The 25,322-nt window shown below is 35.0% G+C and overlaps 1 protein-coding gene across 1 annotated transcript; it reads right to left on the bottom strand.

The window, feature by feature from the left end:
* Positions 1 to 1,813: 1,813 nt before the first annotated feature.
* On the bottom strand, positions 1,814 to 17,067 carry LOC139432058 (piggyBac transposable element-derived protein 4-like). The gene is made up of 2 exons (XM_071200395.1): positions 17,036 to 17,067; positions 1,814 to 3,014 (listed from the first exon to the last, which is right to left on the bottom strand). The coding sequence occupies exons 1-2, from the start codon at positions 17,065 to 17,067 to the stop codon at positions 1,814 to 1,816; spliced, it is 1,233 nt and encodes a 410-aa protein (XP_071056496.1).
* Between the last annotated feature and the right edge of the window lie 8,255 nt (positions 17,068 to 25,322).

Raw genomic sequence — 25,322 nt, 5'->3', positions numbered from 1 at the left:
AACCGAAATTCAAAACGTCAATATTGATTTTATTGATTGCAAATTGATTTTTATAGATTTTTTTAAATATTTTAAAACTGTGTTATCTGCACACGAATGTAGAAAACGTTCTTATTAACCTTTTCTTATAAACATGCACATTTGGTCATTAAATATTCCTGTTAGTTGCGGTAACAAAAAGCATTTGCGCGGGAAAACGCGTTTCCCGCACGTCCTCTCTGTGCGGGAAATAGGTATCTAGATGCTATGAGTACAAACAATTTATTTTTTATTACAAGATCAGTGCAACATGTTTCGAGATTCAAAATCTCTTCATCAGGCACGACTAGAAACACAAAATTAAAGCAAGAAAATTGTTATACATAAATTTAATTTTGTTTAGTTACCGTCAATTATAGGCATTACTAAAATTTAAAGGCCTTAAGGGTAAGTTAGTTTAGTTAAAAATATTCTAAAACAAAGTAAAGACACGTGTTATGTTAAAGGAATCGAGAAAAATGGCCACTTACTTTTTATTGTTAAAAAAACTGGTTTTTATAGAAATTGAAATTAATTGAACTGCTTAAAATCTGAAAGGAGAAAATTTATTTAGTATAGTTGGAAAAATTAATTAAGAGTTGCATAAACTTACAGAAGAAATTTTTTATAAAATTATCGAAAAATTAAAGTTTTATTCTTAGGAGTCCATCTGCGACGTGAAGAAACTTGAGGTGGACTGAAGGAGATAAAATTTTGGGAAAAGTCCTGCGCCGGAAAAGTAAAATGGAAGTGGAGGGGGAGGTTAAATTTTAAATGAATTTTAAAAATTGATGGGTATTATTAAGCTCTGTTGTGTCATTTAGAAGTTTGTTATTGTGATTGTTTAAATAAATATGCAACTCTTCAAGAAGGTCCATTTCTCTCGATTTCCCCACATTTAAAAGTAACTTAACATTATTAAATTCTATTTCATGTTTTTGTTCATTAATATGTTTCTAAACTGCAGATGAGGTTTTGCTTAGGTGTTCTTTAAAACGTTTTTTAAATGCTGCGTCCAGTCTGACCAATATAAATTTTATCGCAATCTGGACATTTGATTTCATAAATACCACTCAGCTCCTCTTTGTTAAATTGATGTTTATTGTTAAAAAGGTGTTTATGAATTTTGTTTTGAGAGACAAAGGCAGCGGCAAGGCCAAATTTCAACAAGTTATGTTTAACGGGGTTAACCCTAGAAGGTATACCAAAATAACACTCTTGAAAACGTATACTTGGGGTCACCAGTTACCCCAGAAATTAATTTAGGAAAAATAAAATAAAATTTTTTAAACGTTTATTTAGTGAAGCCGATAGCAACTTTAAGTATTTCTCTTACAGTTTAGACAAATATCAGTACGGTGTTCGTTACATACATTGTTGGAACACATATAACATACAACTCTGCATTTTCGATCACGTGAACGAGGACATATACAGAGTTGAGTATATGTATTTGAGTTTTTTTGGCGCTGGACCAAGCTGTTCCTCTTCTGAAATATGTGTTAGTCCCAGTACTTCTCGTATTTCACTTTGCAGTTTACCGGATATCTTTTTGGAGAGCCTACTTTCCATCCAAGGTTTAGCTAGTTGCAGTCCAAGTGATTGCAAAAATTTATTTCGGGTAATTTTGCTAGCGTTACGCGACACATTATATAACACAAAGGCATTTATCGCGGCTTGATCAAGCATCCCATAGAAATATCTAAGTGGCCACCTTCTTGTTTTCCTGGATACGGTGTAGTTGTGAGCCATCTGATCGAATGTATCTACTCCACCTTTGGTGGAGTTGTAAAACTCAATAATTTACAACCTCGTTAACATTCTTGTCAGCGTGCATGGTCGAGATTAGTATGACAGATTGATTTCTTTTTGGTGTAAACGAAACCAACGTCAATTTGTCTGAGAAAGCAAATTCGGAAGTTAGTACGGGTTTATTCTTAGAAGGTAAAAAAGAAGGTGGTATTTCTCTTTTATTATGTCTTATTGTTCCCACGATTGTTAAATCTTTGCTGCTAAGCATTTCTTTGGCTAATGGAACAGACGTAAACCAGTTATCCATTGTAATGTTTCTATTTGTTCCATGAATAGATTTGGATAACTCCTTCACTAAATACATTGGAACAGATTCGTTGGTTGGATTGGTGTTTTTTCCAATGTATGGAATAGCACTTATCATGTAATATGTACGCGAATCACACATACATACAACCTTAATTCCGTATTTGTCAGGTTTAGATCCTATATATACACGAAACAGGCATTTGCCCCTAAAACCAAGTAGCTGCTCATCTATAGTTACGTAGCAGTGAGGAGAGTAACTCTTTGTACAATTTTCTATAAAATCCTCCCATATTTGCCTTATCGGTGAAAATTTGTCTTCACGATTTCTTTTTTCTTTATCGTCAAATCTTAGACAATTCAATAAGAATTTGAAACGTATTTCAGGCATAATGCATCTATATATTTGAGGTCCTTGTGAAGAAAACATTTGTTGTACAGATAGATGTGCATCTTTTCGAGCACCAGCTATGTACAAAAGGCCTAATAGGGCATTGATTTCTACATTATCTGTAGGATGTACGTATTTCGTACCTGGCTGGTATTTGACACCTTGTCTTTCTATTTCTTCATTTGTATGAGTTATAATTTCATTTAAAATTGTAGGTGTGAATAAAATAGCCCAAGCATCTATTTCTCTAATAACTACACGTGCATTCTTTATTCCAGGTACCTTTACCACGATGTTTCTTGAAGGCGTTCTGGTTTTTGCAGGTTCTCGCGAACTCCATGCAAAACCATTTTTGCCCTTCAAAATTCCATCACGTTGAAGTGGACGTTCTTCAAACTCATCATCTTCAGAAGAAGTGTCATCGATGTGTTCCGACAACTCTTCCACCTTGTCCTCACCGTCACTTTCTGCAAAATTGTCATCCACATCGCTTTCTGATTCATTGTACCATTGTAGGACAGTTTTTTCAAAGTCCGGATCTAGAGCACTAACGGTTTTTTAGACATGTTTCACAAATATTCTATCACACGAAATTACAAATAGTATTATTTTACAATACGCAAACGTATCCTGGAGTCACTCACAACCCCAAATAATTTTTATTGAGAAAATGATAATCGGCAAGGTAAGGTTCACTGCACGTGTTTATACTATTCACAGTCTACTAACCTTACCTAAACTATCAGCGCCGCCAAGCGCGAAATAAGAATATAAGCGAAAAAATTCAATTCTATTGGGGTCACACGTAACCCCGGTATACCTTCTAGGGTTAACAATAGATGGGTGGTAAGGTAATGTGAGGATAGATTAATTTAGTAATTTGTGAGTTGTGTACTTTATAGTAAATGTTTTGTAAATCTTTTATAGAAAAACCATTATTGAGTCCTACTTTTAAAATCTTCTTTATTTCAAGGTTGAGGTTGTCATTGTTTAAAGGAACGTTATAAATTCTATTGAAAAAGAAGCGAAAACTGGCAAATTTATGTTGATCACAAGAATAGGAATTTTTTGGTATTACACAATCTGTGGTAGTGGGTTTTCTAAAAACATTGAAGTTGATAATATTTTCCTCGTTTCTAGAAGCCTCCAAACCTAGGAAATTAATTTTATAATTATTTTCTTTTTCGAGGGTAAATTTTAAATCATCCACGTATCTGGCATAGAAAGCAATATCCTTATTGAAAAAATGGTTTTTATCTGAAAATGGTTCTTTTTCAAATTCATTAACATAAATATCTGAAAGAATACCTGAAATAGGTGAGCCCATAGGCAAACCGTCTTTCATTTTGTAAAATTTATTGTTAAAGGTAAAAAAGTTCTGACCACATACAATCTCTAAAAGACCAATGAAACTATTAATTTCTAATATGTTTAATTTATTGATATCCTGTGAACTGATCAAGTATTTTTTGACGATAGATAATGTTTTATCGATTGGAACGTTAGAGTATAAATTTTTTATGTCGAAAGAAATTAGTTTACTAAGGTTTTTAATTTTGAAGTTCTTTAGTTTATTTATTAGATCCGTAGAATTTTTGATTGTGTATGTGAAGTTGTTGTGAAAATGTTTATAAAGGAAGTTTTGGATTAGTTTAGAAATTTTATTGGTTGGAGTGTTATAATAATAATAATAATAATAACTATAAACTTTACCAGAATGGCATTTCACAAAATAACAATATAAATATAACTGGTTGGCAAGGGCGAAGTTAAGATAATCGTCTTCTCTTCGACTCAACCCTGCCATAAAAATAAACAAAATATAATAATAATAAAAAAAACAAAAAGAAAACAAAACTAAACTAGGTACAAAAAAAACTAATAATAATAGTAGCTCACCAATTAAAAATAAACGAAAGAAAAAAAAAATTTTTAGAAATAATAATATACTTGCATAAAAAGCAAAACCAAATCATCGCATTCCACGTGTCCCGCCCTGTATATGATCACACTGTTCTCCATATAAATATTTTTTGATCTTTACTTTAAACGCCGGCAAGCTCATTATCAAGCTCAATCATTTTCAATGATTGGGGTAAACTATTATAAAATGTCGGTAAGTTGTAAGAGAATGATCGCTCAAATAATGTAGTCACATGCAGCGGTGGTGTCACAATACGCTTGCTTCGAACATTTAAGCTATGGACATCAGTGCGGAATTTAATCTTATCATACAAATAAGATGGACATTTAAGCAACAGTAACTTATGAAAAAATGAAACCATATGGTATATAAGACGATTAAACATATTCAGCCACCCAAGATCGATCAGCCTGTGTGAGATATTTCACCCTCGTCGAAGCCCGAAAATCATTCGGAGGCTTGAATTCTGAACACGCTGAATCCTTTGTGATGTTTTTAAGTTCAGACAACTATGATATACTGTATCACAAAAGTTAAAATGACTCAGCACTAAAGAATCGCAAAGCATAACCTTTGTGCTGCGATTTAAAATATTCCTCATGCTGTATATGAGCTTCAAAGCAGCAAATGAGATTTTTATTTTGTTCAGGATGTGCTTTTCGAACCTAAGATTCGAGTCGAGCTGTAATCCTAAATTTCTAGCACACTCCTTAAAACCAATACATTCCCCACCAATGTTGATTTTAAAATTTTCTGCAATAGAGTCTCGTGCACTCCGCCTGCCAAAGAGCATAACCACTGAATTATTTGAATTTACCCGTAACGAGTGTTTAGTGGATACATCTATCAAATTATTGATGTCCTCACTCAATTTAACTTGAGCAGTGGCCATGTAGGCAGGAACGATAGATAAATTTGGGAATCATCCGCATAAAAATGTGACTCTAAATATTTCGAAACTGTCGACAGATTAGAGGTGTAGATACAAAATAGTAGAGGCCCCAAGATAGAACCCTGTGGCACTCCTGATTTCAAGCCTCGCAGTTCAGATCTCCGAACACCCAATTTAACGGCTTGTTGTCTGTCTGACACATAACTATCAATCATGCTTACAGCAGAATCATTGAACCCAATGAAGCATAAAATAGCTGATAACATTCTATGATTGACAGTATCAAAGGCCCTACTGTAGTCTAGCAAAACTAATCCAGTAAGCCTATTTTGATCCGCCGCAAACAATATGTCATCAACTATATGCGTTAATGCTGTATCGCAACTGTAGTTAGCACGAAATCCAGACTGTGTCCTAGGCAAAATATTATGCTTATCGACAAATTCCCGAATTTGGTCATTCATAATTTTTTCTAATACTTTAGACAAAACAGGTAAAATACTAATTGGTCGCAGGTCCGATATGTCATAGGATTTTTAATCTTTGGCAAAGGTGTTACCAAAGATTTCTTCCTACATTTTGGAAAGATTGACCTCGATAAGCATATATTAATAATATGTGTGACGTAAGGAATGATGAAGGGACAACAGTAATGTATCATCACAACTGAGAGTTCATCATATCCCACACAGCCAGATTTGATATTCAATAAATGGCCCGCTACAATATGCTCCGAGACAGGCACAAAACCAAACATTTCATTAAAGGTAGACTTTTTCGTAGTAGTATAAGCCTGAATTAAGTCTGGATCAGCGATCATTGAGTTTACTGCAGCTTGTAAAAAGTTATCATTAATAACTGCAACGTCATTCAAATGTTATGGAAGTACCCGCTCTTTTGATTTGATAACATTCAGATGCCTTAGTGATTTCCAGAGATCCCTAGAACTTTTATTTTTAAAAGATGATTCATAGTACGCCTTCTGCTCGGTCTTTATTGTGCAAGCAACATGTTTTCTAAAAGATTTGTATTCATTAAGTGCTAGATCAGTTTTAGACTTTTTGTATTTGCTGTAAAGACGATCTCTAAACTTAATCATGTCTCTAAGCAGGGGAGTAAGTCAGGGGACAGATTTTTTGCTAAGCCTCACCGTCTTTACAGGTACATGAGCATCGAATAATGCTAAAATTAAATGGTTAAAGTACCGTAATTTCACTTCAACATCATCAATTCCATACACAAGGTCAAACGGCTGCGATTGAAGATCTAACGTGAAAAAATTCAAGTTAAATGCAGAAAAATCTCTGTAAGTTCTCATCACCGGGCTCCTCCCCTCATCAGGAACACTAATGCAAAAATATATCAGTTCATGATCAGTAAGGTCATGAAGAGACTCAAGTGATAAAACAGAAACATTAACACAAGATGTAACCACAACATCGATAAGCGTCTCAGTAGCAGGTGTAATGCGAGTTGGTTCATTAACAAGCTGCAGCAAACCATAACCTTCAAGTATCTCTGAAAAACCAACTGCGTGACCATGATTGGGATTCATCAAATCAATATTAATATCTCCAGCACATATCAACTCATCACACTGTGGAATGAGCAAAGGTACAAAGTTTCATCAAACGTATCAAAAAATTCACTACAAGCCGAGCAAGGAGGCCTATACAATGCACCAATACAGTACCTGATATTTTTAAAAATGACTGAAATCCACAACTGTTCCAAATGCTCAAAACTGGGAACACCAAGTCCATGAAACTTATAATTAGTTTTAATGTATATACCAACACCACCGCCACGTTTGCTTGTAATTCTACGTTGGTGAATAAAATAATAATTTGGAACGTGACACGCTGTCAGCATAAAATCATCTGATATCCAAGTTTCAGATACTAATACAACATCAAAATTTTGTTCCAACACAAAGTCCGAAAATATAGAAAACCCCGACAGTAATGATCTGATATTCATATTGGCAAACTTAATCATAAGACAAGGCAGAACACTTTAGTAAAGCAATAAATATAACAAAGAGTAAACAGCAATAAAATGCACAATCTAAATGTACTAATTAAACTAATTAATTAAACTATTCAATTATGTAAGTACCAAGCAAGAACAAAAAAAAATACGCTATGTTTGAGATCTAATATGAATTAACAATACGTTAAATAAAGAGTAGCATACAATCTACATGAAACAATATGAATCATAATGTATAAATAATATATCATAATATATAGGATAAAAGGTTGGTCAAACACTGACTCTTATAGTGGTCAATTATTATCAAAAAATTGAAAATCTATATGGAAAATTTAGATTTCCACTATAAGAGTCAGTGTTTGACCAACCTTTTATCCTCCAATTTTACAGATTGATTACTGCTTAAGTGTGTTCAATTACTTTTATTGTTAAAAATAAAAAAACATTTACACTTTTTATATTTTTTATTAGGCTTAACTATTTATAAAATTTAAAATCGGTTAAAAAACTCAGTGTTTGCCCTGTTTCTGTACTATAAATGACCAAAAGAAGAATCAGTAATTGACCGCATATTTAAACTGATTGTATCTTACTTTTAAAGTATAAAAGTTTTGGTCAAATACTAAACAATTTAAACGGAAAGATATAAATTTTAAAAATAGGTATTAGACATTTTTCCATTTTATTAATCAAATATAAATACTTGTGAGATTATACAACAACCAATTCGTCTAGTATTTGATCGTTTGGTCAAATACTAATTTTTAATTAAATTTAGAACTACTAGTTTGACCGCCTTTATTTTCACAAATAATTAATTAAAGCGGTAATTTTTTAATATAACCAATAGAAATAGTTATTTATGTACCAAGTCGGCAAAGTGATGCTTTATCGAACGAGTCTGAGTTTGCGAGTCGAGCGAGCGAAGCGAGCGAGGCGAGTAAACAAGCGAGTTCGATAAAGACACTTTGCTGACGTGTTGCATACAACATTTTATCGCCAACCGCAAAATTTAACGATATGAAGATGATATTCTAACTTACCAATATTATGACATGTGTCAAACGATTTGTTTTGTTAATATACCTCGGGAAAGTTACACTATGTATCAAAGGTCGGTAGTATAGTGTTTGTTCACCAATAAAAAATGATTTGTAGATAAAGTTTGTTTATTAAAAATACGAGAAACGTATTAATTAATGAATAATTAAATATGAACAACAACTTCGGGAACTGAACAGTCACAGACTGTGTCATCTTCTTCTACTAAACTTACTGGTTGTAAGTATCTTCCCAGTTTTCCCCAACCATGAGATTTAGAAGTTTTTTCATATTAGCAACCATTTCTTTTGAAATTGGGTGAGATAGAGGAAGATTAAATAATTAAATTATTTTTAAATATGAATTGTTTTTCCAACATATCCTGGAAGCTTTCTATGTGGCGTTTCCCTTACGCCGTCAAGTGTCAAGGTCCACTGATGGCAGTGTAAAATGGTTTAACCAGCCATTATCACACTTGAGGTCTAGGTACAACCTGCTTTGTGAATTGCATAGTCGAATTGCATAAAACAAATAACTTACTTCATTTACGAAACACTACAAGAGCTATCTATAGGAAAGCTATATCCGAAGCGAAAATTAACGCGACTAGCTCTTTTATCGAAAATTCAAATAACAAATCTTGTGCCGCATGGAAACTGATTAATGCTCAGCGGAGGGACAGAGAGAGTCAGTGCTTGGATCTGAATCCAGATGAAGTAAATAATTATTTTGTGAACATGCCTGTAACTATTGTTCGAAACTTAACTGGAGTACGAAATGATCATACCAGTGTTTGCACTATTCCGAGTAATTTTAAAATGTTTAGCTTGCAGGCAGTAACACACAATGAGGTTCGCGAAATTTTTCGCGGCCTAAAAAATAGTCCATCTAGAGATATCTTTGGCCTGTCAGTTAACTTCATAAAAAATAACATAAGCTTATATGTTCTTCCTTTATGTAAATTAATTAATACTGCATTTAAGGAGGAAATATTCCCTGACAGCCTGAAGAAAGCCTCTGTGCCGGTGTTTAAAAGTGGTAGCAAGAGCGAGGTCACTAATTATAGACCGATTAGCATCCTTCCCGTGTTCTCCAAGGTGTATGAGCGAGCGATCTATAATCGAATAATGTCTCACGTAAAAAAATATAATATATTGTATGATAATCAATTTGGATTTCAGGGGAGTAAATGTGCAATAATAAAGTTAACGAATGTTTGCATGGATACTTTCGAGAATGGCGAGTATTGTATTTCTTTGTTCTTGGACCTGTCTCGTGCCTTTGACTGTGTATCGCATACTATTCTAATACATAAATTAATAAATATATATCACTTTGATGATCTTTCTATCAGTCTCATTCACTCATATCTAAACGGGAGGACGCAGGTGACAAGAGTTAATAACTCTACATCTGACTCCTTGCCGATAGTGAGAGGGGTACCACAAGGATCAATCTTGGCCCCTCTCTTATTTATGTTGTTCTTCAATGATTTTGCTTATTACATAAAAGCAGGTCTTGATAACTGTGATTGCATCCTATATGCTGATGATGCTACAGTCTTAATAAGAGATAGAAATCGGGATGATACTGCTAGTGGGGCTGAGTTGGCTCTGTCGAGGGCGCGGGACTGGTGCCTTGCGAACGAGCTTTGTCTTAATGAAAATAAAACTGTCACACTTCCGTTCACATTGAGGCAGATTGACGCTCCTTGTCCCGATGTAACCAAGTTTTTGGGCCTCTCATCGCCGCTCCTGCGTTGCGTTTTCACGAACATAGTGTGGAGATGGGCAAACAGGTTAACCGTAATATATTTCTCCTAAGGCGGCTTGCAGTAACTGTTACGCCAAAAGCAGTAAAAAGTGCTTATTTTGCATTTGTTCATTCCATACTGTCTTACTCTATACTAGCATGGGGAGCAGCCCCTGAAGCTGCTCACATGTTCGGGCTGCAGCGCAGGGCGATAAGAATAGTAGGGTTTAGGTTATCGTGATGATTGCAGAAATGCTTTTATTGCGCAGTCTATACTCACCATTCCATCTCTGTACATCCTTCGCTGCGTGGGATACATCTTGGAGAGCATGAACTCCTTAAGGATGCAGGGTGATATTCACCCGTATGAAACGCGTGGGAGAGAAGACCTCTACCGAGACTTTGCGCGGTTATGCAAGACACAATCAGGTCCTATATACATGGGACAAAAATTGTATAATCACGTGCCACATAGTGTGAGAGCTCTTCCAGCGGACGAGTTGCTTGGGAAGTTAAAAACATTCTTGCTAAAGACGGGATTCTATTCTATACGCGAATTTCTTGAGACCTCCGTAGACCTATTTAGTGCTTGAGATTCATTTTCTCTTTTTTTGTATACTGCAATTTTGTGGTTTGTAGGGTCGTTTTATTATATTCTAATTAATTAATTGATATTTTGTTGTACTACTGATTGACGAGTGTAAAGAGTGTAAGTTTCTTATTAGCACAATAAAGAGAACAACAATCTGAAGATTAGGGATCATAAGCTGGGCAGCGGACTTTCCATTGAAATAATGTTTATATGGAATATGGAGCCTTATCTATCATTTTCAAAGAATCGTTTTTTAAATTTTATCGCTTTATGTATTTAAAGATAATGAGGAATTTTTAAGCGGGAATGTCGTTTCGAAAAATTCATGAATGAAATGGTCAGTAAACTCACGTCACTACAGTAACTAACAAGGGAAGTATCAGAACTGTCCGTCACCGATTTTGTTGATATTTTTACAGCGATAGTATGGCCAAAAATAAGGTTCACGTATTTTTTTATACGTGCTAATAAAGCCCCTGGGGCGAGTTATGAGGTTTGGAAATCGGGGCGAAATATATATATTCGCTTATAGGCTGGAAACGAAAACAGCTATCGAAATGTGGTAAATGTAAACTGATATTTATTTTCAAAGAGCTTTCCATTGATATATCACACATATATCTGAGGGCTTCAGGGGGTAAACTATAAGTAAACCCCTAGTTTTTTGGAATATTTTAAAAACTACCCTGTCGATTTTGGCTGTCGTTTAAAAATATTAATGACGTGTTTTTTCTTATTTGCCTCTGACCATCCCCTGCAAAGTTACGGGGTACGATAGATAACCCCTTTCCTTAAGAATAATGTGATAAACTGTTACACTTTTAAACAATATTTTGAAAAAAACCATTAATTAGACGTAAATTAAGATTTAGGCAGTAAAATAAACCCTATACGACATTAAGGGTTAACTACCCTAACCACCCCAAAAATAATTTTTTTTTCCGGAAAATTGTTTGTCGATTTTAGTGCAATTTACCACGATGATTTTTTTATACGTTAGGTAGTACTATTGTAAGAAGTTACAAGGGTTAGAAGTTTGGGGTAGAAAATATATTCTCGCTAATAACTTTCATACTCCTACAGAAAAAGCTTTTTTATTCTTATTCTATTTAAATAACACAAAAGTTAGAATAATTATAGAAATATTTATTAATAATGAGTTATAAAGCAACTGAAAAAAAATGGTTAAGTATCACAAATTGTATTCTACATTGTTAGTTTAGTTTTTTTTTAATTTATTTTTATTTAAAAGGGGTTTTAGGGGTTAAAATTTTAGGGGTTAAAACCGTGGAAAGCGTGGTCCAGTCGGTGTCATCGACAACACATAGCTACACAATTCAACCCATCATATCTGGAAATGGAAAGCTACTTTCTCCTCTTTTCATTGTTTTAAAAGAATCCTCTGGTACGTTTGGACCGAGGGTAATAAATACAATGTTCAAAGCAGATAACATATTCGTTTTAGCATCAAAGTCTGGTAAACTGACTTCTGCTCATATGAAAAATTGGCTACAAAATGTCTATTTCCCAAACACCGGACCCAAATCATTACTATTACTAGATTCTTGTAGACAACAGGTCAAATTCAACCCCTGGATGTATTTGGTTTTAGAATATGGGAAAATTTCATTATAAGATTTTCTGATCAAGTTATTCTCTACCAGTACGATGTCAATTTGCATCAGTGAGATAATATTTTAAAATTGCAATCCTTAACGCATAACCAGTTGTCTTTCCCACGATTTATTAATGTTTTTAAATACGCCCGGTTTGTATCTGGATATACAGCCTGATTCAAAGTAAGCGCCTTATTTTTTTTTAGCCACACTATGGGTACTACTTTCAAAATATTTGGCAGTAATATGTTTTAGGACATTCTCTACACGATGGTGATATCACATTTTCAATTGGACGAATTCTTTCAAAATGGCGACTGTCAACTTTTTTTTTTAAATGGAATGCCAAAATTTTTTTTTATTATTGAGATCCTAAAAACATTCTTTATACGAATAGTATTTTGTTTTTCTTAAAAATTCATTTCTTTCCCCATCAAAAAGTACACATTTTAATCTAGTAGCGCATGAATGTTTTACACTCGATGTTATTTTTGTCCAAATATCAAGTAGCGCTAGACACAAAAGAAACAATCAAACTTTATTTTGTAATAAACATCTACTCATTTATTTATTTGGACAAAAATAACATGGAGTGTAAAACATTCATGCGCTACTAGATTAAAATGTTAGGGTGCTTTTTGATGGGGAAAGAAATGAATTTTTAAGAAAAACAAAATACTATCGTAAAAAGAATGTTTTTAGGATCTCAATAATAAAAAAAAATTTTGGCATTCCATTTAAAAAAAAAGTTGACAGTCCAATTGAAAATGTGATATCACCATCGTGTAGAGAATGTCCTAAAACATATTACTGCCAAATATTTTGCAAGTACTACCCATAGTGTGGCTAAAAAAAAATAAGGCACTTACTCTGAATCAGGCTCTATAGAGGAAAGACCAGTACAGTTTGAAAATCCCGGGGAGGTTTGCTTTTCCAATGAAAAATCTACGTCCCCTATCTGTTATAACTTGTGCATGGTGTAAACAATCGTTGTGTTTAAAACATTTTTTCCATGATTTTCATTATTGCCAACAATAATATACACATCACTGGTACCAGAGCCAGTTTTCATAGTTTGTTCGTGTCTCTGTCGTTCTCGCCTGAATGAACTTAAAAGGGAATCCATTTTTTTTTTGCTTCGCCTGCTTCACAATTAAGATTTTTATCAATTTTATTCCAAGCGTCCATTTTTTTAATTTTATTTTTATATTCGTTTTCAACCGGATTCCACAGGCATTCATTACTGCGGTACTCATTAATGAGTTCCAGAGCCTTAGAATTACTCCATTCCATTTTAAACTATCAGCAACTCTACTATGAACTGAAATAAAGAATTCGGCCAATCGCCACAAAACCACGTACACATTAAAACAAATTCGAACGACTTTTATGGCAAATATCCTTTGATGTTTACCAGTTTACCGCCTCGCAAGCGAACTGCAACGAATGCGAACAAACACGTTCAAACGCGTTCGTTGATACGTACACATCAACCGAAAGAATTCGTTCTCGACCGTTCATTCGCCTTCGTTCGCTGTATGTGTACGCGCCTTAACGTATAAAAAAATCATCGTGGGAAATTGCACCAAAATCGACAAAATTTTCGCAAAAAAAAAATATTTTTGGGGTGGTTAGGGTAGTTAACCCCAGCCACCCCTTAATGTCATATAGGGTTTACTTTACTGCATAAATCTTAATTTACAACTAATTTATGGTTTTCTTCAAAATATTGTTCAAAAGTGTTACAGTTTATCACATTATTCTTAAAGAAAGGGGTTATCTATCATACCCCGTAATTTTGCGGGGGATGGTCAGAGGCAAATAAGAAAAAACACGTCATTAATATTTTTAAACGTACTATAAGGACACATAATATCGCCAAAATCGACAGGGTAGTTTTTAAAATATTCCAAAAAACTAGGGGTTTACTTATAGTTTACCCCCTGAAGCCCTCAGATATATGTGTGATATATCAATGGAAAGCTCTTTGAAAATAAATATCAGTTTACATTTACCACATTTCGATAGCTGTTTTCGTTTCCAGCCTATAAGCGAATATATATATTTCGCCCCGATTTCCAACCCTTATAACTCGTCCCAGGGGCTTTATTAGCACGTATAAAAAAATACGTGAACCTTATTTTTGGCCATACTATCGCTGTACCAAATTTCAACAAAATCGGTGAGGGACAGTTCTGATACTTCCCTTGTAAGTGGCATTTAATATTTTATCTACAACTATTGAATTATCTATTCGTTATACATTTGATTTTTGACGGGTAATGACACCCATTACTCATGACTGACAAAGTGTTGAATAATGAAGCCATTATTCCACAGTTCTGACACGGCCTACTAATCAAAAAAATAAAATATTAACAGAAATGACAGCTTTCTTATATTGAGGTTATGTCTGAAATGTCTATCAAGTTTTTTTTTTCCTTTTTTTGATTTTTTTTTCAAAATTAAATAGTTGTAGATAAAGTATAGTATTCAACTTGCGTATAATGGATGTTACCCACTCAGATTACTTCGTCTTCATGGGTGACAGCCGCCATTATACGCTTGTTGAATAATATACTATTCCTCGCCTACTATAATTAAAATTTTGAATATTAATCTTTAATATTTTAGAATTAAAAAATAACGCTTATTTTCCCCAAATACACCATGCGTGCATTACATCATTGGAAAGCTAAAAATATGCTCTTTTCAGTAACACCATAATTTACTATAGTTTGTATTTAAAAAACTACAAGTTTGTCTTGTATCTCAAAAATCATCAAATATTTTTAAAATTTTTCAACGGCAGTATATTCTACTTAAAAAATGTCTTAAGAACGTATCAACTCCATTTCTCTAATTTCAAAAATAAACGAAATATGAGCATTTTTATAAATCATCAAAATTTGACTTTTTGGCTATAACTTAAAAACAAAAGAAGATAGAGGTTTGGTGTTTGCGGGATTGGGTCAGTCTCGAAAAAAGAGACCGGGACATGGCACCTACTTTTTTCGTATCTCTTATAGTTTCTGAGATAGCCTATAATAACACCCAAATTTGCCCACCTTGTACACAAGTTCATGGGTTGCAGTTTATTGCATAGATTCTCTGGCATTTACTTTTTTTAAAGACCGCGAAGACATTTATTACATCGACACAATATCCGTCTAAATTTTGTTTTCAGATCAGGTAAAGAATTCGTCTAAATTTTTACCTTTTATAAAACCACTTAAAGAAATCCCTTTTATTCTGTTGCCCCACAATTGTAACAACAATCATTGGATATTAATTATATTAGATTTAAGACATAATAGAAAAATAACTTTTTCCTTGCTTTTTTATTAAACTTCCTCGATACCGGTTTCGACTAAACAGTCATCCTCAGCCGAATCTACATATATGTTAAAAAATATTTTACATAAAAAACTTATTTCTATAATTAATACACTTATGGTCAAATAAATCTAATTATGAAACATTGAGAACACCATCATCATTATGAAATAAATCATGCATAAAAATTTTAGTGAATGGAAAGTATATTAGCTTTCTCAAAAAATATATCAAAGAATCAAATCCAAAGAAGAGGGATTCAAAATCCAAAATGGGGTTATGTTATGTTGTGTGAGAGAAGTAAAATTAAAACCAATTACGTGATGAAGTAAAAAGATAAAAACACTTTAATAAACAGATGTTAACAGATTAAAAATGAAAACTTAAACCAAACGGACATGACATGATAACAAAACGATAAGACGATGACATATGAAATTGGTGAAGAAAATACGGAAGACGGAGGATGGAGTATGCGCGATAAAAATAAAACTGACATGCATATCAGATAGCGGGAATATATAAAATTGTGTATATTTATAAATTTTGGAGTAACGTTCTCCAAAATTGATAGCTGCTGATTACAGAGCTTATCTGAGTTCCATTCAGGCAGATGTGTTGGGGAAACCAAAGAAGATATGGTCGTTTGTTAATGGCAAAAGAGGTTCCTCATCTGGCATGCCAGCCTCAATGACTTCCTTTGATGGAACCATAGTTGACTCATGTTCTGCGATCTCTTGTGCTTTCTCGGATTACTTCTCGTCTGTTTTTGTAGATGGCACAATCGACAGCTCAGTGATTGCCCATGGCTCTGGGGTTTTGCCGTGGTTTTCCGCTAATGCAATTCATAACGTTCTGTTGCATCTTGACCAGTCGTTTAGTCCTGGCCCGGATGGTATTCCATCTTTATTCTTAAAAGAGTTTGCTACTGAGCTGTCAATGCCACTGTTTCGTATTTTTTCGAAGTCCTTACTTGAAGGTGTTTTCCCAAGTATGTGGAAAACGGCTTTCGTTATTCCAATATTTAAATCCGGTGTTAAACAGTTGGTATCCAATTACCGTCCTATTTCTATCCTTTCAGCTATCCCCAAGGTATTTGAAAAAATTGTCCACGAATATCTTAGTCTGTCTATTTCTCACTCTATAATCAATGAACAACATGGTTTTCTGTCTGGGCGATCGGTGGAGTCTAATCTGTTGTCTTATGTAAACTTTATTCATTCTGCTTTAAACGAGGATATTCAGATTGATACAATCTACACCGATTACTCCAAAGCCTTCGACAAAATCGATCATACTATTCTTGTACAGAAACTTTTCTCCTTTGATATTCCAGATGGTCTTGTTCACTGGATTATGTCGTATTTATCTAACCGAAGTCAAGCAGTTAGGATTGGTAGCTTTATATCTGGCTACAAACCTATCACATCCGGTGTGCCTCAGGGCAGTCATCTTGGACCCTTACTATTCGTAATGTAAATAAATGATATTTCTTCGTGTTTATATTTTCTAAGTTTCTACTCTATGCCGACGATAATAAAATATTCACAAGGATCGGGTCTAATCTGGACTGCCTTAGACTACAGGAGGATCTTGACCGCCTGCATGAGTACTGTCGCCTCAACAAACTGCACCTAAATTATGACAAATGCCAAAAAATTACATTTACTAGGAAACGTTATCCTCTTAACTTTCCTTACAACTTTAACGGTGCTGCTATCCCGCCCACTTATAAAGTAAACATCTTGGCATCATATTGGATTCCATGTTGCGATTTCATCAGTAAGGTCAGTAAGGTCAGTAAGAATTTCACGAATTTTTTGTGTATAAAAACCCTTTATTTGGCATTTGTCAACAGTGTGCTTTGTTATGGTTCCGTAATATGGAACTCCATGTATGCGGTGTATCGTGGTCGTATTGAAGCTATTCAGCGACGCTTTGTTCGTTATTTGGCACATAAATTTCATCTTCCTTACTGCGATTACGATAGGCGTTGCGTGGTCTTCAACTTGTTGTCACTGCAGCAGCGTCGAATTGTTGCTGACTTGATCTTCCTCTTCAAGCTTGTTAATGGCATGCTGCATACCCCCGATCTTCTGCCTGAGTTGAGTTTCAATGTACCGCAACGGGTTATACGTTTCAACGCTACATTTCGTCTTGATAGATCTAACACCAACCTTTACCAAAGCTCTCCATTAGTTCGAATTCTTAATTCCTATAACCAAGGCTTCAACCATGTACCTTTCTTTGACGTTTCCTTACGCTCTTTTAGAAAATATGTACTAACTAATGTATAGCGGATGTTTTGTTGATCGCTTTATCGTTGTATTTATTTTAGTTTATATCACAATTTTTTTTATATTAATTTTCGTTATTATGAGGATGCTTTGTTGGGGATATTCTCCCCGTATGCATCCCGAATATGTAATAAATAAATAAATAAAGGACTTTGGTAATGCCGCTGATGTAGATCAGCTAAATCGCTTAGTTTTTAAAGAAATTGACGAAAATGTGACTTTACCGGATAACGATTTCAAAGAATCAGATGATTCAGAAACTGAAGATAACATTGAACAGAGACCTGTTGACTCTGATACGGATCATGACATGGACGATGATGATGAAAATGAGGATGATGAAGATCAAGAAGCTGGTTATTATATCGGTAAGTAAACGTAGTTTCTTTGGATAAATGATTCGTTGCAAAGATAAACTTTTGGTAGGTAAAGATGGAACAAAATGGAAAACGACACCATGGAAACGAACTCAGGCACGCCCATATAATGTTTTAGTAAAATTACCCGGCGTAGTAGGTAGATTTGCAAAAGACGCTAAATGCGAACAAGATTGTTGGAAGTTATTTTTTGATAATAATATATTGAGCATCATAGTTGACAGTACAATAAGTACACAGAGATTGCAACCCCACTGACATTATTGAAATTGAAGCTTTACTGGGGTTGTTATACTTGGCAGGAGTTTTTCGAGGCGGTCACCAAAATATTTGTGATTTTTGGGCAACTGATGGCTCGACATCTTTAGAATGGTTATGTCAATTTCACGATTGCGTTTCCTTATGCGATGCATCCGATTTGATGACCGATCTACACGACAAAGAAGGTGTGAAACTGACAAGTTAGCGTAGGTTCGTGAAATATTTGTTTTATTTATTGAGAACAGCAAATTACATTACAATTTAGGCGAAAACGTCACTATTGATGAGATGCTTCCAGCATTTCGTGGTCATTGTGGTTTCCGGCAATATATATCGTCAAAGCCAACAAAATATGGTATAAAAATCTTTTGTCTTGCTAACGCAAAACTTTTTTATACAGCCAACATGGAGATCTATTGCGGCCAACAACCTGATGGACCTTACAAAAAAAGTAATTCTGCGGAAGATATTATCATGCGAATTTCAGAGTCAATTTACGGAAGCGGAAGAAACATTACCGCAGACAATTGATTTACAAGTTTGAAACTTGTAAAAGTTTTGGAAAAGAAGAAAATATCATACGTTGGAACTGTCCGAAAAAACAAGAGAGATTTACCACCAAGTTTTGCTTTGCCAAAACGTAGAGCACAGTATAACAGCATTTTCGGTTACACAAGAAACGAAACCCTTGTCTCCTACGCACCAAAGAAGGGTAAGACTATTGTATTGCTATCCAGCTTGCATACGTCAAACAATGAAGTGGCAACTAATAGACAACGGAAACCGGAAATTATCAAATACTATAATAGTACAAAATCTGGAGTAGATGTAGTGGTCAAATTGTGCTACGTACAACGTTGCTAGAGCAACAAAAATTGAGCTGTTTTCTGCTATGGGACTGATAGTCCCAGTACGTGTATTGGCGTTACATATAAGCAATAATTTTTGAGTTATGACACAAACTTGTAATTTTTCTAATGGAAACCATAGTTGACCATGACTTTATAAATAAGGCCTTTTCTCAACGATTCTAACGATATACCACTTGACATAGATATTTGTATTAATAAATAAATTATAGCCGTTTATTCTTTTAATTGGAAAACTCTTCAGGTAGTATGCTATGGAAACAATTGATAGATACGTTTGCAAACGTAAGTTTCCATGATTTCGTATCGCTAGCTTAATAAGTGGTGGTCCCCCGTCGCGTTGAAACCATTTAAACAAATGACGTGTCTGCAGGAGCAATCCATCCAACATATTACTGAACTCGTTCTGTAGAAAGTGAAGATAACGATCTCCGTTTAATGTATCATAAAAAAATGTACGGACCAAGAATTCTTGAACAAATGACACCGCACATTAAATCCAAACTTAACTTGAGGTCTCCTCTCTTAGTATGGATTTGAATATTTTAGAATTGGGTGTTTTCGAATAAAGTGGATCTAATGTTATATTAATTTTTCTTATTAAATTTTTAATGATATGAATTGGGAATTTATTGTACTTTGCTAACTCAAAAGGATGGTTAAATTCCTTTGTTCGGTTATAAAGGGTATTTAAACCATCACTCCCCTAGCTTTTTCTACTAAAAAAATCTTTGCTTCTTATAATATTGCCCTTTCTTTTTCCAATAATAGTTCAATTGATAAATTATTGTCTAATTACCATTTTAATGATTACAACATTGAGAATGAGACTGGAATTTATTTGATCAGTTGCTCTAATTGTAACGCTATACAATATGTCCCCGGATCGAGTTACAAAGAGGAAAAAAAATTTTATTACTCATTTTTCAAACTTATCTCAGCATAAATAATTCGTCGGATATGTTCAAACTACTAAATCGCACGAATTTTATACTCTAACTATAGAAGTTAACAAATTATTCCCATTTTTTATGTAATGTTTTTTAAGTATATGGTGTTCTCAATGTTTCATAATTAGATTTATTTGACCGTAAGTGTATTGATTATAGAAATAAGTTTTTTATGTAAAATATTTTTTAACATATATGTAGATTCGGCTCAGGATGACTGTTTAGTCGAAACCGGTACCGAGGAAATTTAATAAAAAAGCAAGAAAGAAGTTATTTTTCTTTTATTTCTTAATTATATATAAATCTTGCAACATGGATTCTATCACATATATTAGATTTGACTACTAACTCTATTTGTATTTTGAATCCTGGTAAATTATAAAAAGGGTTAAAAGACTATTTTCCACTAGAGACCGTCTACACCTACACGAAGACAAACTAAATGCTAGGAAGTGGAAACTAACAATAATAGCATATCCTACCCAAGAGACTGAGGATTCAATCAATTGTGGAATCTATGTTATATGGTACATGATGGTTTTACAAAAAAATGAAACACTGCAATATTTATAAACATCATTATTACAAAGTAATTTTAATCCTGACCTTTTCAGAATTTCTTTACAAAATATTTTATTACTGTCATCCCACGTTATGTATGATAAATGTTTTAAAAGTAGTATAGGATCAGAAGAAAATTATGTAGGCTGCAACTTATATAACAGATGGTTACATATAGATCGTTGCTCGAACATATCTAATATAATTTCTATAGATACCATTAAACTTGGCAACTTTATAGTTGTCCATCATGTCAATACTATAAAGCAGGTTTGTGGCAGGTTTATTCAAGACATCAAGTACAATTAAAAATGTTGCGTTGGATAATATATCTCTAAAATATTTTGTTATTCATTATAAAAACGAGTTACAAGAAATATACAATACAAGAGATACAAACGATTTTTGTGAACGGTACCGTTCTGTTGATAAACCAGAGTACCATTTGAAATGGGATATCTTAACTCCGTTTATATCATTTAGTGCAGCAGTCTATAATGTCAACAACCAATATAGCAGACAAGGCATTTGTGAAATATGTTCTTCTAAGATTTCTGAATTAAAAAATTATACATAAATATTACGGAATGAACGACGAAGCAAGCTTGTTTGAGCAATATAAAACGTTTTATGATATTACGGAAAGGTATCATGTTTATCCAGATCACTACACATTAGATCAAATTCAATTTTAATTACAATTATTTATATATACAATTATTATTACACACCCCTTTTATCAACGTAATATCCGCGTGTGTCGCAGATAATATATGTTATTCGTCCACTAAACAAATTAATGACGGATTTCCGGACTTAATTGTAGATTAATGATTTAAGAAAAAAAAAAACAAAATAAAACAAAACAAGAAAAAAAAATATAGTACTAACAAGAAAAATTAATTCTAATGACCCGAGACATTAACGCCCACGTCGCGCAAAAACCGCCTAACCGCAGTCAGTGAGGTGTTCAACATATCAATATTTCCACAGTGAGAGTGAAATGAAAGCATTAATCTCTGAAGAGCTGAATTGAAGTAGGCATTTGTATTCGAACGATCAAGTCTAAACATCAGACCATCCCTAGTCCGGTAGGGAGGAACGTAAAAACGTAACCCACCAACCAATTAAGGCGAATTAATCAAGCCATTGCAAAGTTTAAAAATAAACAGTAAATCGTAACACAGTCTCCTCTGTTGCAGTGTCTGAAAACCCAGCACCTTGCAACGCATAAAGTAATCGCAATAAGGTAAATTTGTTTTATAAGATAGCTAGCGCAAAAAGCGACGTTGAACTGATTCGATACCGTTAATGTAAACGTGGTATTGGGGATTCCAGACGGTGGAGGCATAGCTAAGTACACTGTCCACGTGCGTTGAATACAGCAATCTGATGCAATTAATATTTGTGAAAGGGCGGCAGGTTCGAATCACGAAACCCAACCTCTTCACAGCTTTGGAAATAATGGATTCTACATGTAAATTAAACGATAATTTCTTATCAAGAGTAACCCCCAGATCGCTGATGCGATCAACCGATTGAATGTCCGCACCACCCAGCCTGTAGAGAAAATTCAGAGGGTAGCGATTGTGAGTGAAAGTAATTTTATAACATTTATCGTAGTTTAGGAAGAGGTTGTTATCAGCGCAATATTTGTGGAACCGGTCCAGATCTGCCTGAAGTTTAATACAGTCGGAGTTAGATGATAAATCCAAAAAAATTTTGCAATCGTCAGTATAAAGCAGAAATTTAGAATGTTCGAAACATGCCAGAACATCAATGCAACACAAGAACAATGGGGTCGAGGTGGCTTCCTTGGGGAACCCCAGAAGTGACCCGTTGATAAGCAGACACACAATTGCCAATTCGAATAGCCTGGTAACGGTCACTGACGTAGGAATCCAACCACGCTAAAAGACCCGGAGGAATGTCAAGCAGTGACAACTTTCTTATTAAGATGTTGTGATCGATTTTATCGAAGGCTTTACTAAAATCGGTGTAGATAGCGTCCACCTGGCAAAATCGGTCGAAAGCACGATGAATAAAATTGGTTATAGGTTATTAAATTGGTCTCAACCGATCTACCAGGCAGAAAGTCATGCTGCTCAACGATCATGAAGGGCTTCAGAATATATAACAATTTAGGGTAAATTATTTTTTCAAAAATTTTTGAAGATACAGACAAACATGAAATAGGGCGATACTGGGATACGTCGCAACGGTTACCAGACTTGAATACAGGGAATACAAATGCTCTCCGCCATTCACTAGGGAATGCACCGGAGCGTAAGGATAAGGAGAATAAAAGAAATAGGGGCTTTGCTAAACCGGTAGCACAGTTTTTAATAAAACAACCAGTCAGTTAATCCGGAATAGCTCCAGCCTTCGCATCTACTTCATTAAAAGCACGCAAAACACCCTCCTCACCAAACCAGGGCGCAAAACCACCAATGGGCATAACAAAGGGACTAAGGAACGGAGGGGTTACCATAAAAAAAACAGAATTAAAATACAGGGGGAATAAAGAACAAATATCCTAAGAATTGTCGGCATGAACACCACGGAACTTCATGCTAGCTGGAATACCGGCGCATTCGCCCCTCCGATATTTAACGAAGGACCACAAGCGATCCGGACACTCAATCAGCTGAGATTGAATTGACTTAATGCAGTTATCGTAATCCGATTTAATGAAGGTTTTGGTACGGTTACGTAAAATCATGAATGTAAGATAATCAGCCCTATCACCAGGTCGGAAATAGTACTATAAAGTACATTAACTGCATCATCTACACTACGACCCACCAGTCGATCAGACCAGTTAAGATCTAGAAGGACGTTGTTAAATGCCTCGTAATCTACACGATTAAAGAAATATTTAAGAGTGGGGTCATCGCGCAATTCCTTGGGTCGAGCGCCGATAATAAGAAACTCGACAGCGGGGTGATGGCGATCCAGGCCGACGAGAGGATCTGGACACGATTTAACTTCCTGTATACAGGTTGTGCTACTAAGAATCAGATCTAAAATTTTGAGATTATCATTATTAATATCATTAAATTGCAATAAATTACAATATCGATACGTTGCCAAAAACTCTCCGGAGCGTAGATCACCAGATGGTACCAAATACCCATCGTCCGAACGTTACCATACGATATTGGGTAAATTAAAATCACCAACAATTAAGATTAAATTATCAGGGTACGCATCGCGAATCGATGACACTTTACGTAAAACGACCGAAATAGATTCCGGATCCCCGGGGGGCAAGTAGACACAGCAAACAAAAACACGACCAATCGCGCACTCAACGCTCACCCACACATCTTCCGCGTAGGAGTTAAAACAGGAGCCGGCGACGATCGAAGACATTTTCTTACTTCAATCAGAACACCGCCACCGTCCGTCTTGCGTGACATCGTCGAACATCTATCTCTCCGAAAGAGTGTATAGTTCGAACAGAAAAACTCACCATCCGCAATCGACGGATTAAGAGAAGTTTCGGTAAGGCAGATGATATCGTGGCCAAGAGTAGAGGAGTTAATGAGTGATGTTGCAGTCTCTGACCGCAAACCATTTACATTCTGATAATAAACTGTAAAGCGCTACACCGTAAAGAAACGGAGCTACAGTTTATTTAGATCGCGCAGTGATCGGATGATCACAGCATGAGATCGCTCGGACTTACGCACTCGAATAACGTCACCCTTGAACCACACAAATTTGTACTGTTTCTCCGCCGCCACCAATTTCACCTCGCGAAGAAGTTTAGCATTTTCCGAAGTTAAATGCTCGTTAACATAAAACCCGCTCCCCAAACTCGCCATCGCAATACCCCTCAACGCTTTTGAACCATCAGCGCCATCCGAACCGACACGTTGTTTAATTTTTGCAGCCCCCAAGAAACGATCACGAATCATTCTCGACAAGAACCTGACAACAATGTTATTGGGCTGACGATCTTTAGATTAAGCAGAGTTGTGGGCCGGAGTGCCTCCAGCAGGAAGACGGTGAACGGCATCAATATCACTGGAAGAAACTGGAGAGCCGGCGGCATCCCCAATCAAGCCGATAACATCAGTGAGCGATTCTGAGGCATCCTCTGGGACGCCAGAGATAATTCAATTATTGCGCCTGGAATATTGCTCCAACCGCTTAAGCCGCATTGAAACCTCCCCCAAGCTAGATTTAAGGGCGATATTTTCAGCCCTCACAGAATCCAACTCCCTTAATTTTTTGTCCAGATCGATAATTTTCATTTCGAAGTCGGAAATCTTCTCACCGTAAAAGGTAACAGCACGGAGAACTTCCTCATGTTTATTGGACAACCCTTTCATCTCAGCCTGAATATCCTTTAGAATTTCAAACATTCCCTCAAGTGACCTTATT

Source organism: Onthophagus taurus, chromosome 11 (assembly GCF_036711975.1).
Source record: "Onthophagus taurus isolate NC chromosome 11, IU_Otau_3.0, whole genome shotgun sequence".
In the NCBI taxonomy this organism is placed as follows: domain Eukaryota; kingdom Metazoa; phylum Arthropoda; class Insecta; order Coleoptera; family Scarabaeidae; genus Onthophagus; species Onthophagus taurus.
The sequence above is the reverse complement of the archived record's forward strand: the minus strand, read 5'-3'. Positions and strand labels throughout refer to the sequence as shown.

Excerpts from the sequence above, each read along its gene's own strand:
- LOC139432058 (XM_071200395.1), bottom strand. The coding sequence starts at position 17,067 with ATGACTGCCCTGAGGCACACCGGATGTGATAG. Across the intron at positions 3,015-17,035 it reads AGGCACACCGGATGTGATAG|TGCTCTAGATCCGGACTTTG; the intron begins GTTTGTAGCCAG and ends AAAAACCGTTAG.